At 40.4% G+C, this 15,710-nt stretch overlaps 2 protein-coding genes across 2 annotated transcripts; one reads left to right on the forward strand and one right to left on the reverse strand.

Annotated features, from left to right (window-relative positions):
• Window positions 1-7,399: 7,399 nt before the first annotated feature.
• LOC149406076 (uncharacterized) lies at window positions 7,400-9,907 on the reverse strand. Its single transcript, XM_089609585.1, has 4 exons — window positions 9,780-9,907; window positions 8,157-8,279; window positions 7,454-7,541; window positions 7,400-7,407 (listed from the first exon to the last, which is right to left on the reverse strand). Exons 1-4 carry the CDS (start codon window positions 9,876-9,878, stop codon window positions 7,400-7,402), a joined length of 318 nt encoding a protein of 105 aa, XP_089465711.1. The 5' UTR covers window positions 9,879-9,907.
• A 1,410-nt stretch (window positions 9,908-11,317) lies between these two features.
• CYP38 (cyclophilin 38) lies at window positions 11,318-15,546 on the forward strand. Its single transcript, XM_089612421.1, has 7 exons — window positions 11,318-11,706; window positions 11,894-12,190; window positions 12,724-12,923; window positions 13,909-14,144; window positions 14,739-14,881; window positions 15,007-15,078; window positions 15,178-15,546. Exons 1-7 carry the CDS (start codon window positions 11,518-11,520, stop codon window positions 15,403-15,405), a joined length of 1,365 nt encoding a protein of 454 aa, XP_089468547.1. The 5' UTR covers window positions 11,318-11,517; the 3' UTR covers window positions 15,406-15,546.
• Window positions 15,547-15,710: the final 164 nt, after the last annotated feature.

Below are 15,710 nucleotides of genomic sequence, written 5' to 3' on the forward strand. Positions count from 1 at the left end.
AAGCCTACAATACCCTTCATACCAAATGGGTTGAGGAATCTCAGATTCTAGACAAACAGGGTGCTCTCATCCTTACCCTGACTGAAGATAAAGCTAGACTTCTCGAGACTATTGTGGATCTAAAGAAGGAAGTCAGTCGTTTGAACGGCGAACTCGAGCACATGACTAAAACTGTTAGAATGCTGAACTCTGGGACTGACAGCCTTGACAAAATCCTCACCATCGGCAAACCCGCGAAGAACATGAAGGGACTTGGATATACCCATGGCGCTTCGTCATCCCAGACTACGTTCGTTCCTCAAAAGCAGACTAGCCAGATGTCACGAAACTTGCCTCAACCATCTGGTAATAACAAATTTCATGACATTTCTCGATATCATCAATCTGGACCAAACAGGTCTCCTGTCAACAGACCTCGCTGGGTATGCCATTATTGTGGAAGAAAGGGACATATTCGTCCTTTCTGCTATCGTTTGTATGGGAGAAATGTCCGTCAACACAGGTCCATCCACAGAAATGTCTCTTCTCATCAACAACCTGCTACTCGACTGGAATGGAGAGTGAAGAATACCTCCTATCGTGCCAATATTGCCTACACCTCTCTGAGCGCCTCCACCGGGAATGACTGGTACTTCGACAGTGGCTGTTCTCGTCATATGACTGGGGATCACACCTTTCTGACCAACATAAAACCTTACTCGAACTGCCATGTTACCTTTGGAGATGGAGTCAAAGCCAAAATTGTGGGTAAAGGTCAATTAAACTATCCTGGTATGTCTTGTTTGACTGAGGCTTTGTTGGTAGAAGGACTCACTGCTAATCTCATTAGTATTAGTCAACTTTGTGATCTGAATTTGCATGTCAACTTTACTCGTGATAAGTGTGTGGTGATTAATGAAGATCAGGATGAACTTATGCGAGGAAACAGATCACGTGACAACTGCTACATGTGGAACCCCGCACCAACCAGCAAGTGTCTCTTGACCAAAGCAGATGAAACCAAGCTGTGGCATGAAAAGCTCGGTCATCTAAATCTCAGAAGTATGCAGAAAATTGTCTCTGAGAATGCTATCATCGGTGTCCCAAACCTGAAGATTGGTGAAGGTAAAATTTGTGGTGAGTGCCAGATTGGGAAACAGGTCAAGAAGTCCCACAAGATGGTGCAACATCTTACCACGTCTCGGGTTCTGGAACTTCTTCACATGGACCTGATGGGACCGATGCAGGTCGAGAGTCTTGGAGGGAAGAGATATGTGTTCGTCTGTGTGGATGACTACTCCAGGTACACTTGGGTTGATTTTATTCGTGAAAAGTCTGACACTTTTGCTGTTTTTGAAGCTCTGTGTAAGAAGGTTCAGAGAGAAAAAGGAGAGAGCATAGGCAAAGTGATCAGAATTCGGAGTGATCATGGGAGGGAATTTGAGAACATAAGCTTTGCTAAGTTTTGTACTGAAGAAGGGATAGCACATGAGTTCTCAGCTCCTATCACACCTCAACAAAATGGAATTGTTGAACGAAAAAATCGAACCCTTCAGGAGATGGCTAGAGTAATGATGTTGGCCAAGAATATTCCACCACATTTCTGGGCTGAAGCTTTAAATACTGCCTGCCATATTCACAATCGAGTTACTATTCGTCCAGGTACTTCCAGCACTCATTATGAAATATGGAGGGGGAGAAAGCCAAATGTGAAATACTTCCATGTTTTTGGTTCGGTGTGTTATATTCTTGCTGACAGGGATCCACGGCGTAAATTTGACCCGAAAAGTGATGAAGGTATATTCCTTGGATACTCTAGAAATAGTCGTGCATACCGTGTTTTTAACAAACGCACTAAGACTATAATGGAATCAATAAACGTGGTGATAAATGATGATAATCATGATGCTACTAACAGTCCTAATGATGAGGATGAAGTTTTTCCCAGTAACCCAGATGACAGGACAGATGTTGCTAACTCCTTGGACGACATCTCCACTGGAAATCCGAATGTCAGGACTGATGCTGATGACAAAGTTAACGACATTGTTCCAGTTGTTCCAGATGAAGGCTCCCCTCCTGAGACTGAACAGAGAGTCCCCTCTCGAAGAATTCAGAAAAATCATCCTGCTCATGAGGTGATTGGCGAAATCAGTGAAGGAATAAAGACTCGTCCAAAACCTTCTGTTAACTACCGGGAAATGATTGGTAATCTCTGTTTCGTCTCTAAGATTGAACCAAAAAATGTTAACGAGGCTATTGATGATGAATATTGGGTCAATGCTATGCAAGAAGAACTGGTGCAGTTTGAAAGAAACCAAGTCTGGGAGCTGGTCCCCAAGCCTAACAATGTAAATGTCATTGGGACTAAATGGATTTTTAAGAATAAATCTGATGAACATGGTAATATAACTCGCAACAAAGCTAGACTTGTGGCGCAGGGCTATTCACAGGTGGAAGGTGTTGATTTTGATGAAACCTTTGCCCCTGTTGCGAGACTAGAAGCTATCAGACTTTTGCTTGGCATCTCATGTCACCTGCAATTCAAGCTCTATCAGATGGACGTTAAGAGTGCTTTCCTCAATGGGTACCTGAATGAGGAAGTCTATGTAGCTCAACCAAAAGGGTTTACAGATCCCAGCTCTCCACAACATGTCTACAAACTCAGAAAAGCTCTCTACGGCCTTAAGCAGGCCCCTCGTGCTTGGTATGAAAGACTTACCCAATTTCTTGTGCAGAATGGGTATACTCGAGGTGGCGTTGACAAGACTTTGTTCGTGAAAAAGGAGAATGGCAATCTTATGATAGCTCAGATTTATGTTGACGACATCGTCTTTGGAGGAATGTCGAGCAAGATGGTGGATCTTTTTGTTCGACAAATGCAGTCAGAATTTGAGATGAGTATGGTCGGCGAATTAAACTACTTTCTGGGCTTTCAGATCAAACAGATGAATGATGGTATTTTCCTTTCCCAAAGTAAGTATGCCAAAAACTTGGTGAAAAAGTTTGGCCTGGAGAAATCCTCTCACAAGCGGACCCCGGCCGCTACTCACATCAAACTCACTAAGGATGAGCATGGAGAATCTGTTGATCAAAGTCTCTACAGAAGCATCATTGGCAGTCTTCTTTATCTCACTGCCAGCCGACCAGATATAGCCTACTCTGTAGGTGTTTGTGCGCGCTATCAAGCCAATCCCAAAGCCAGCCATCTGGCTCAAGCTAAGCGAATCATAAGGTACATCTCAGGCACTGCTGATTTCGGTTTACTATATACCTATGATACTTCTTCTACGCTTGTGGGATACTGTGATGCTGACTGGGCAGGTAGCACGATTGATAGAAAGAGTACTTCTGGTGGATGTTTCTATCTTGGAAACAATCTCATCTCCTGGTTCAGCAAGAAGCAAAACTGTGTTTCCTTGTCCACAGCTGAGGCTGAATACATCGCTGCTGGGAGCAGTTGCACTCAGCTTCTCTGGATGAAACAGATGCTCGCCGAGTATGATGTTGGACAAGATGTCATGACATTATTCTGCGACAACATTAGCGCCATCAACATCTCAAAGAATCCTGTTCAACACAGTAAGACCAAGCATATTGAGATCAGACATCATTTTATTCGAGATCTCGTGGAAGAAAAGAAGATCAAACTCGAATACATTCACACCGAGAAACAGCTTGCAGACATTTTCACCAAGGCTTTGGATGCTAACCGGTTTGAAAATCTCAGATCCTCTCTTGGGTTATGTGTTATTGATCAATAGCAATTATTGTTTATCGAAGGATTTTGTGGTCTTAACTTTTGCGCTAATCCTTCGCTGACTCTTGTTCGTGTTACTGTTGTGTTATTTCTCTCATGGGCCCATGTTTCTGGTTGGCCCATTCGACTGATTTGCCGGGCTATATTGCCAAGTGTTGTCTCTCAGGGCCCAGGAACGTTCAAGGCCCACTTGAAGTTGCGACGTCGTTTTTCTTGCCATGATCTCACCCATGCAGACGGTTGCTCTTCCGAGAAAGAAGGGGAAGTTATTTCCTGTTTGAATTTCGAAATTTCCTATTCTTCTTCAGTACTCCTAAGATTTGTTTCCCGATTTTGCTTTCTTACCCATTTTGACAGTTACCCTTGTGGCAGTTTCCCTAAATTTTTATTCAAAATGGTTGGGACGAGAAGTGGAATTAGCACTACCACTCCTTCTGAGAAAGCCAAGATGAAGAAGAAACATGTCGCCTCAAAGAAACCTGGGGCTGAGAGTAACATGCATGGTGTCCGGGTTCGAGGTCTAAACCCCAGCATACGCGCCGATGGTCAGGCCGGAGGTGCGAACGCTGGGTTGACGGTCCCTCCTAAGAACCCATCTCTCTCTGCCGCCAGAAGTGCTATTTTGAAGAAAGCTGCTCTTTCCATCGCCGACATCACAGGAGAACCAAGCTCCAGCAGTTCCTCCTCGGAAAAGGGACAAGACATTGCTGATCGCGAAGAAGAAGTCAGGTCTGGAGAGTCTCCTATCGAGAGCCCTCATAAGATTGTTCGAGGTAACCCCAAAGCTCCTAATGCTCCTGATGTTAGTTCTAGAGATGAGATTTCGCGTCCTGATGATCATGAGCCTACACCTGAGGATGTCATTGGTGGCATGATGGGCTTGAACAAAGATGTCTCGAAAGATGTGCCCACATCTTCCCAAAGGGAAAAGAGGAAAGGTGATCAGGTTCAGGAAGCTGCAGAAGACATCCTGGCTTCCCTGAAGAAGAAGACTCAGAGAGATGATGATGTGTGCTTGGCTACTCTTCTGTCTGAAAAGAGGAAGAAGATGAAGTCTTCGGAAGAAAGCTCTCCAGTTGTTCCCATCCCGGCTCAGAAGAAGAAAAAGAAAAAGATGGGCATGATCAAGAAACGTGTGAAGAAACCGGCTCAGACTCCCTTGTCCCCAGTTGTTGAGGATCGAGTGATTGAAGAAGAAGACTCTGTTATTCCTCTCGGGTTGGGAAACAAAAGGTCCGTAGGAGGACAAAAGCTGCCAAAGAATATTCCTGCTGCTCCCATGGATAATGTCTCCTTCCACAAAGAAGACGGTGTTCTCAAATGGAGATATGTCTATCATCGCGCCATTTTTCCTGAAAAGGAACTGTCCACTGAGGCACTGAAAATTGATGCCATTATGGAGCTTCTTCACGACGCCGAGATGCTGAAGACTGTCACTGGCATTGGAGCATTCTATCCGGCGCTGGTCAAAGAGTTCATTGTTAATCTCTCCTCTTCCTTTGATTCTCCAGAAGACCCAGAGTTCAGGAAGGTTTTTGTCAGAGGTCATTGTTTTGAGATCTCTCCTGATGTGATCAACAAGTTTTTGGGTCGAGGGAAGATCATCACTGCTGATCGTGTTCCCTCTCTTGACGTCATCGTGCAAGAAATTACTGGTAATGAGACCAAGGTCTGGCCCTCTAAGGGAACTTTGCCCTCTGCCGAGCTCACCGTCAAGTACTCTGTCCTATATCGCATTGGCATCGCCAACTGGGCTCCCTCCTCTCATGGGTCCAGCATCACCGCAGATCTCGCTCGGCTCATTTTTCAGATAGGTACTCGCTCCTCTTTCGACTTTGGTGATTTTGTTTTTGATCACTTGGCAAAGCATGCCAAGTCTTTTGCAGTAAAGCTTCCCATTGGCTTTCCCTCTCTTATCACTGGGATTCTGCTTGATCAACACAAGAACATCCTGAGGAGCTCTGATGTGGTGGGTAAGCGTCCTGGTGCCCTTTCCTTCAGTCCCAAATTATTTGAAGGGAAACATGTTCAGGATCTTGTCAGACCTTCTGGCGAGACATCTGACGCGCCTGCGAGCAATCTTCACTTGAGTTCCATGGCTGAAGGTGTTCAGAGAAAAGTGGTGAAGGAACTCCTTGAAGAGGTTGAGATTCTGAAAAAGACAATCGAGACTCTCTCATCCAGGAAAGTCATGTGTGAAGCTCTTCTCAAAGATCTTATTGCCCCGAGCTCTGCCACCTCGTCTCAACCAGGTCCTGCCACTGGGTCTCATTTCTCTGAAGCCACTGAAGACTCTGATTCTGAAGATGATGTGTATGAGGATGATCAGGATACTATTGGTTGATTCGGTTCTGGTCTGTAATATTCTCTGTTCTAGACATCGTTTGCTACTTTTCCTTTTATGCTTCAGACTGATATGTTTCGTTTTGGATGTTTGTAAGACAGCTCTATCGTACTTTTTCTGCTGAATGATATGCTGTTTTCCTAGTTCTCATTCCCTTTTCAGGCTTTTGTTCCTCCCTCTGTGTTGGTCGATCCTTGCCTTTGGTATCTTTTTGAGGCAATCAGGGGGAGAGGCGTCATGAGGTCATTTATTTTGACTCTCTTTCTGGTTTTGACGCTTGTATGAGAACTGGTCCTGGAAGTGCTTGCCTAAAAAATAGCCAAAGGGGGAGATTGTTGTTACGTTGTTTTGTTGGCTCTATTTTTTAGTGCAAGTAGTATGGAAAGATGTCGGATGTTATGTTTCATCTTCTGGATTGACATCTTTCCTCGTGTGTGCAGACAGTATTTCAGGCAAGTTTCCAGTTTCGACAGATTGCTTCGCTGGTGAATTTTTGCTGAGTTATTGCCTTGCTGCTGTCTTCATTACAAGATATCTGCCTCGCTGGAGCCTTCATTGCAAGATATTCTCCGCTGCTATCTTCATTGCTCGAATATTCTCTTTGATGGAGTCTTTACATTGAGATATTCGCTTGAGGCCGGGTAAGGAAACCCGAGATATCTTCCAGGATTGTCCAGCTGCTATAAAAGCCGTGTGCTCTCCCTTAGCAGCTTCGACACTTTTGATCAAAACACTCAGAGCTCTTAGACGTGCAAGACCGGCGGACTGGGAGGCTGTGTGTTTTGGTTTTAAGTGGTGTACTCTCTCAAACACTATTCTACAGATTGAGTGTATGTGAGTTTTGGGTTCTTGTGCTTTTCGTGATTGAAGGTTCACGTGCTTCTGAAGACTGAAGGTCAACCGAGCCAGGAGGTTGCTCGAAGGGTGGAATTGAGACGGAGCTCAAATTCAGGGGGAGTCCCTGTCTAGGTGATCACTGGTAGTAATAGTCTCTAGGTTTTATTGATTTGTTGATTGTAATCAGATATAACCTTGTGTGTACTATTGACTACAAGATAGTGAAAATCCTTTCCACTGGCAGCGTGCCCCCAGACGTAGGTGTGTTTCACCGAACTGGGTAACCATATCCTGTGTACTTTATTTCTGCACCTTTGTTGTTTATCCATATCTGTGTTCAAGCAAGTTGTCGGACACATTGTCAACACATTGTGTGCGACATCTTGCCCTTGCAACTAATCAGAATTTCAATAAGGATTTCATTTTCCTCATCTGAATGATCCAACATAACGTGCTTTTAATTAAAACATTCACAGTCTCTAGTATTCTGGGAAATAAATAATAGTAATATAGAACTCCACAATGTGTCTTACCAACTTCTTGAAGTACTTTGGCAACCAACCGTTCAGAAAACCCCATCTTCATGAATTTATCAAAGCTTTTGGTGCCAGACGAACTCACCTTAAAAAAATGAAACAACAAGTTACTAAACTCCACTTTTACGTTCGCACGATGTGCATAGGTGGTTACATATATATAAAACAGAAGATGAGTAGATTTATAAATTAATAGTAATATTTTAGTGCACAAAGGAATTCTATCTTTAGAGAACATACTTGTATGTTCTTTACCACCGGTGGTGTTAAATACACCTCGAGATATTTCTTGTATTGATTGGAATACGAATGAAAGAAGCTACCATGGAATATCGGACATTCGAAAGGTCCGTGCTCTCCAAATTGAAAATATCTTCCTAAGAAAATCTTTCAGATTCTTTTTCGATCCCATTTCCATCTTAATCAGCCTTATTTATAGGCTAGCATACTTTCTAATTATTCTACATTAACACCTACATATCAACTAATTATTGTAATAAACCCTAATAACCCGGGTCCTAACAAAATTCCACTTATCCAATCATAAATTAAAAATCTTATGATAAAAACACAACACTCTATATGGACAAAAAATAAGCAGAATTGTTACCAAACAAGCCCTTCATACTTTGCAAACAAAATACCAATACCCTTCAAACCTCTAATTTCTCAAGACAATTTATACAATCTCGTTACATACCTCTCTATGATCAAATGCAGGAACTAGAGCAGTAGAGCATGATACTGGAATGTTCGCAATTTCCCTATCATCTTCGCTATCCCAGTCGAAGTCATCATCGTCCACATCAAATTTTTCCACAGCCTTGCAAATGAAAAGGAAAAATCATGAAAAAGCACATACATACTATGGGAGCTTGTTTTCTGAGGGAGATTAATTGGAAGAACTATTTAATTCAGTTATAGAATGGTTTCGTATCTAACTTAGCAAGAGAGAGAACACAAGAACAATAGCGGCTTTAATATCAGGACATGACATTTCAAGTTAGGTATCGTGCCCAAAGGTTTGTGGGAAAGCCCTTATCAACTAGCTGAGCTATATACAGGGCTATATATATACTTGTCAAGTTACATGTCAAGTTAAATATGCTCAAAACGAGTGAGCATCAAATGTGAGTTTAAAATCATAGAACCGGACGTTTCCTCACAAAAAAAGTGAAAGGAGAAGCGATCAGTAGGTAACACAACAACTGGAAATGACAGAAACTCTGGCACTTTATTCATAATTTCAGTAGCAAAATGACCAAACTTACTATGCCACAGTACATTTTTATCATTGGTAACATGAGCATAGAGGCAAGATGAGCATAGGGATACAGAAGAGGGAACTTGGGAAATCCTCATTCAGTTAGTCCTTGAAGAAGAACCTTCCTCGGGGATAGATATCCAACAAATAAATTCAAATGAAATTCAAGACATTTGTGTTTTTCTGTTAACACTAATATGATTATGGGACAAGCTCGGAACATGCAGTGTATTGTAACGATCAAAGGCCGTTTTGCATGGCACAGTATAGACAACATTGTCAATAGTTGAGAGAGAGAGAGTTATCATTGCCTATTGTCTTATGAAAGTGAAAGCACGTGTAAAGTGAAAAACGATGCATAAGGCCACAGGAAAAAAAAATTAAAACATTTATAGTTGCAACCAATACAGTTCAATTTCATTTTGGAGAAGTCACGTACTATAAATTGAGTCACATATTAACCAACACTTGAAACTTGCTTCCGCTCGGGATTTTTCAAGTCAAGCACTAAATTCATTGAATTGTTATATATCAGTAATGATGAAAAATAAATGGCAAAGCCAGTAGAATTTTAAATAAGAATACAGAAAGAGAATAAACCGGACCCTGAAACAAGAAAATGCTTCAAATAGTGTCATAGTCGTATAAAATCTCAAAAACTCTTAAGGAAACTTTTGAAAATCTGACAGCAAAACAATCCATATTTCTTATATGTATCCAATAAAGGGTAAGAATAGTCTATATTTTCACCCATGGCTCTCGAACTATTTCGGACGGTGATACCTTGGTTACTTTCATTTTTTTTCGCGGTAAATTCCCTCCTGAATTAGTAGATTTGGCAGTTTCTTGCAAATTTACAAACCTCTATAATGGTAAAATTATGTTTCTATCTACTTTTTCAATAAAACACAAGGTTTATCTTATACTGATTTGTAAGAAATTGCCAAAAAAAAAAATGCAGTTTAGAGAGAAAACCGCTGAGAAAACAAGAACATGGTCCAAAGAGTGACAATCATTATTGATTTCACAACTAGCCAGTGTAAAGCCAAGAATTAATACCTGTGGACTCCGTGATGACCCGCCATTTCCATCACCGTCATAGGAATCCTTGTCCCTCTCACCGGAGCGTTGTCCCTGAGACTGAACCAACGAACTCATAGCCGCTGAAACACAAACAGGTTTAAATGAAATCACAGATTGCAAAATTAAGTTCAGTGACCAGCGACCAAATGATGAACTTCGTGTGAACTACACGCCAGGTAGATCTTCGAACAATGATCTTCCATTTCCGATATGCTTAATACAGACGGAGCAGAGGAGCTCTTAGACAATTACGATTTCACATAAAACAAAAGCTTAGATTGCATGCATTATAAAAAGAATTATTGAAAAAACGCGAATTACAAAACAGACCGAAATACACGAGTTCAAGAAAAATTAGCTTTTACAACAGAAGTGAAGAGAATCAAACATGCAACGGAAGTTTCTTTCTCCTTGAGCTACAATTCAACGAAGAAAGTGAAGAAGAAAAGAAAAATACGTTATAAGCACATAGAGCTCTGAATAACGACGAGAAGATATTCGCAATGGATCAGAGCGAAGGGAGAAATGGAGAGAAGCGGAAACTCAGCTGAGAAATTCGCCGGTAAGTTATTTCGCCGGAATATATGTCAAATATGATCAGACGATAAGTGGGCTTTGTTGGAAGAAGGCTCAAATTGAAGGATCGGAGCGGAAATAGTCTCCGATAGCCGTTTTTCATGAAAAATTTCAATATTAACCGCTGAATTTTTTTATTTTCATAAATAATTGTTTTAATTTTTGAAGTGTCTATTTTAACCTCAATAACTAATCGTTAATTGGATTTTAATAACTTTTAATTATATTTAATATACCAAGATTTTGAACCAGATTTCTGTAACTATTGACCATATTTAACCAAATTTCAATAATTGTTAACCAGATTTCAATAACTGTTAATCGGATTTCAAAAATCATTGACCAAATTTTTGAAACATGAAAATATAATTATCCAGAATAAAGGATAACGATTACTACCGAAATATTTTGAAATTCTTTGAAGAAATTATAATCATCTTTGAAGATTTATTGACATCCATGTTAATATAACTTCAAACGAATTTTCAGATTCTTCAAATGAAAAAAAAATCTTCAAACGATTTTTTTTTTCAAATACTTCTATAAGAATAAAAGTGAACGTTGTGACGTGAGGATTCAACAACTAAAAAAAAAAATCAGCCATGTACGAGAGAGAATAAAAGAATTAAAAAAGTAAATATACAAAATAAATTATCATATTTTTAGATAAAAATAAACTTATTGGATTTTGGTTCAAATTTATCAAGAATGTTATACTTGCTTGTGTATAATCCCTTTTCTCAAAGGTGAATGAAGTCCTACCCATCAATAATTATCAAAATAAAACTTGATTTTATAAAGTTAGGGACCAAATTAAGAAATTTAAAGATAAAATTGCTCCAATTTTTTTTTTTTTTTTTTAAATTAGAGACGAAATTCATAGAAATAAAACTAAATCGTTAAAAAAAAATGGGGAGATTTTTATCATTATGATTTGGGAGATTGAGAAAGACCTTATCCAGAGAATAAGGAGGGTGACACTATCTTATCTGCTCAAATGCTTCGTTAGAGCCTTTCACTCTCAAACTCGTTACTCTTCTCTGTGGCTACTTTGCCACCGAACCTCATGTTTGTCTGTCTTGTTTCTCTGCTTTTCGTACCAACCACCAAAACTAACTGAGAAGTGAGAACCATAAAAATGGCCATGATCTCTTGCCACACTCTCGCCAACTCCCCAAAACACTTCACATTCATTTCACCACGACCCAATTCCAATTCCAACCGAATTCATCTTTCAAATGTGCTTAATCACTCTTCTTCTTTCAAACGATTGAGCATTCGCTGTTCCTCCCAAAACCTTCCACACTCTCAGCTCCACAATGACAAGGTTCGTCCTTCTTTTTATCCTTTTTATCACAGCCTATGTTAATTTAAAAATCTGATCTTTTGCTTGGACTTTGGAGTGAATGTGAATTTCATTTGTGAATGGGGTGTTTTTAGCTCACACTTTGATCTTTTGTTTGGAGTGAATTTGACAAAGAAGTTGACTTTTTTTTTTCACTCTGTTTGACCAGGAAGGGAAGTCGTTTTCGCTGAAGCAATGTGCGATCTCGGTCGCTTTGGCCGTCGGATTGATAATCGGAGTTCCCGGATCGGAACTCTGTGGCAACAATGCCTATGCCCTTATCAACCCTGCGTTGCCCGATGTGTCTGTACTGATATCGGGGCCGCCGATAAAGGACCCGGGAGCGTTGCTGAGATACGCTCTTCCCATCGACAACAAGGCCATCAGGGAAGTACAAAAGCCGCTCGAAGACATCACCGATAGCCTCAAGATCTCTGGGAACAAGGCGCTCGATTCCGTCGAGAGGGTACTTATTTTTTTTTCTGTTGTTGATTTGTTGTTCCTATAGCGAGTTTCTTTTTTATAATCACTAGTAGCTAGTTAAGTGGTTAATATAGAGTAATTCGAAATTGTTTCGGTCTATAAGTTGGAGAGAATGTAAGGGAAAGGGCGTTGAGATTTTAGATTGGGATTGTAATAGGAGAGTCCAAAGGTCTCGAATTTATGTAAAATATTTAATCTGAGAGAGTACCTTTTTTGTGTGTGTGTTTTTAGAAGGAACATAATATTGATACATAAAAAGATTGTACTTTTGGGAATTGCCAAGACACCGAAATAGAAAACACAACTCACTGAACCACAACCGAGAAAAACTGAATCAGCCCCGTTAGAGAACATTGACCCAAACCCACGTTGTTAAAGAGCACATGACTAGTCTCTGAGGCTTCGAACTCATTGCAGGACACTGAGGCTTTTTTTTCCGGTATTTAGATAGGGATTTTCTCTTTTTTTTAGGTTCGATATGTGACGAAATATATATGCATATTGGTATTGGTGCAGAATGTGAGGCAAGCGTCTCGGTCGCTTAAGCAAGGGAAGGCCATGATCGTGTCGGGTTTGGCTGAATCGAAGAAGCAACACGGGATCGAGCTTCTAGAGAAACTCGAGGCGGGGATGGAAGAGTTCCAGAAGGTTGTGGAGAGCCGGAACAGGGACGAGATCGTCCCGAAACAGAAGGAACTTCTTCAGTACGTTGGAGGGTGAGTCATAACTGACATGTTGTGTTGAAAGAAATCCAAATGCTCTAGGTTTTACGGAGTTCCAAAATGTCTTGAGCTGAGTCCAAAATTTCAGGAATGCCTAAATACACGTGACTTGTAGTAAAAGGTAGGGTATTTCAAGATAATCTTAGTGGTTGGGGTAACTGTAATAATTAACAATTAGTCGAGGTCTCAAGGGGTGGCTTTAGAATAAGGTTTTGTCTTAGTATATATAAAGACAGAACTAGAGTGCAGAGGATAGGAAAAGATTCCTTTAAAGATTGAGTTACTGGTCTCTCAAATACTCGATTTTCTTGTTTTCTCATATGGTATTATAGATGAATGTCAAAGGTTCTTAACATATTTTTCTTCCAACGATTCCGTTACTTCTCTGATGTCCTTTAACCAGAGTACATATCACTCAGTCTATTCCACAAATAAAGCCTCATACTTTTTTCCTAGAAGATACTAATTACATTAAAAATGGAACTAACAAGTAAATTTTAGTAAGAAGGATTCGATTTCTTATATAAGTATAATTAGGGACTGATTGAATCGGTAATTGAATGCAAAAATCTATCTTCGGGTATAAATATTATCAGAGAGATTGGCCTAACCTCCAATATGTGTTCATAATATCCTTGGCCTCGGGGGTCCTATAACCGTCCAGCTCAGAAGCTGTGACGGGACCATAATTTGAACTCGGGGAGCATATACTATAAAAATATAAAATTTAAAAAAAAAACTATTTAGGGGTGTGTTAAGAATTTGTAAAAAAGGAGGAAAAATATGAAGAAGAAAAAAAAATCATAATTTCGAGCTAAAAATGTAAAAAGAAATTGAATTCGGGGTAAAGAAAAAAAAAAAAAAAAAAAAAAAAAAAAGGAATACGTTAGTCGTGTGAAGACAATGTATTCTTATAAATGCCCGGTTGTGATTTGGCTATGCAGCTGAGATCTTGGTTGGCGCATTGGCATTTCTGCAGTGTTGAAGAAGACATGGTGGACGGTTTTCCATACGAGGTCCCCGAGGAGTTCCGCGACATGCCTTTGCTCAAGGGCCGAGCCACTGTCGACATGAAAGTCAAAGTCAAAGACAATCCCAACTTCGAAGAGTGCGTCTTCCGGATCGTTCTAGATGGATACAACGCCCCCGTCACCGCCGGAAACTTCGTCGACTTGGTCGAGAGGCACTTCTACGACGGCATGGAAATCCAACGAGGTTAATTCACTTATTTATTTATGTTAGACTAGGGAGGGTAATTTAGTCATATAATTATTATATTTCGGTAGAAGTAAGTCACTAGAGTTTGGAGAAGAGTTATTGAGTTTGTTATTTTTGTTTTCTTTAGTTGTAGAGTGTTTAACTAGCGAGATTGGTTCACCTCTCGAATTGTGAATTGAATTTATCACACCTTCCCGGGGCGTATGTTTTTTTTTTTTAATTTTGTATGGTTATTAGAGTTAGTCCGATTGAGATTGAGGTCATGTGTTCAAAGTACGGGAGCTGAATGTGATATTGAGGGTATTATGAGAATAATGATAGATAAATACATGGTTAGAATAGAATAGATAGAAGTTAGTTAGACTATAAATAGCAAGGATAAGTAGAGAATTGGGGATTAAAAAACTTGTATAAGTGTCTAGTGAGGAAGAGAGGCCAATTTGGAGAGCACGGACCTCACGTAAAGTCTGCTATCTATTGTATTTCCTTTCGAATATAATTCAATTAATACAAGAAGTCAGCTCGTATAACCAAAATTTGCAATAAAGATGATATAATTACCAGTTTACGGGTTTTGTTTTTTGAGTGCAGCCGATGGATTTGTTGTTCAAACCGGTGATCCTGAAGGGCCCGCCGAGGGATTCATCGATCCGAGCACAGAGAAGATTAGAACGATTCCGTTGGAAATCATGGTTAAAGGAGAGAAAGTGCCTGTCTATGGTCAAACTTTGGAAGTAATCACTCACTCTCTCTCACTCTCTCTCTCTCTCTCTGCACATTTCTTCCGTTTGCGAGATTCACGGAGCATGGTGAAACATGATTTGATTGTACTTTGTGTCACTTTAAAACTTTGGTACAGGAACTCGGTCTATACAAGGCTCAAACGAAGCTTCCGTTCAATGCATTTGGAACGATGGCCATGGCCAGAGAAGTAAGGAAAAAACAAAACGGAAACCACTTCCCGGATTAAAAAAAAAAAAGTAGATTTTGAAGTATTGAGATCTTGATGGGGTCGTATGTTATGTTGCAGGAATTCGAGAACGATTCAGGGTCGAGCCAGGTGTTTTGGCTGCTGAAAGAGAGCGAGCTAACACCAAGCAATGCAAACATATTGGACGGTCGGTACGCTGTGTTCGGGTACGTGACGCAGAACGAGGAGTTGTTGGCCGATCTCAAAGTCGGTGACGTCATCGATTCAATCCAAGTCGTGTCTGGCCTCGATAACCTCGTCAACGCTACTTACAAGATCGCAGGCTAAGCCTTTGTCCTCGACTAGTCTTTTTTTTCTTCTTCTTCTTCATTTTTCGGTGATGAGAGTTTGTGCGGTCAATTGTATTTCATTGTACTACCATTGGAAATATTTGTGCATTAATAAAGTCATTTACTTCACTCGGACCTTTATGTCAACTACGAACCTGTTCGTTCTTTCTTACTAGTTTGCCTCGATGTTGCCGTGTCGGTAATGTCAGTGTCAAAACTTCCTATACAGCCTCAGACAGATATTTTCGAGGCCCCGAATATTACCCTGTTGAGGTAAAAGCAACGATCTTTTACCACATGTGG

The sequence above is a fragment of the Urtica dioica genome, chromosome 1 (assembly GCF_054948205.1).
Source record: "Urtica dioica subsp. dioica isolate 48M chromosome 1, U.dioica_male_clone48M_v1_H2, whole genome shotgun sequence".
In the NCBI taxonomy this organism is placed as follows: Eukaryota; Viridiplantae; Streptophyta; class Magnoliopsida; order Rosales; family Urticaceae; genus Urtica; species Urtica dioica.

Coding starts and splice junctions, on each gene's coding strand:
- CYP38 (XM_089612421.1), top strand. CDS start 11,518: ATGGCCATGATCTCTTGCCACACTCTCGCCAACTCCCCAAAACACTTC. Junction 14,882..15,006: donor TCTATGGTCAAACTTTGGAA/GTAATCACTCAC, acceptor ACTTTGGTACAG/GAACTCGGTCTATACAAGGC. Junction 15,079..15,177: donor CGATGGCCATGGCCAGAGAA/GTAAGGAAAAAA, acceptor GTTATGTTGCAG/GAATTCGAGAACGATTCAGG.
- LOC149406076 (XM_089609585.1), bottom strand. CDS start 9,878: ATGAGTTCGTTGGTTCAGTCTCAGGGACAACGCTCCGGTGAGAGGGAC. Junction 8,280..9,779: donor GGTCATCACGGAGTCCACAG/GTATTAATTCTT, acceptor TTCATTTGCAAG/GCTGTGGAAAAATTTGATGT. Junction 7,542..8,156: donor CTGCATTTGATCATAGAGAG/GTATGTAACGAG, acceptor CATTTTTTTAAG/GTGAGTTCGTCTGGCACCAA.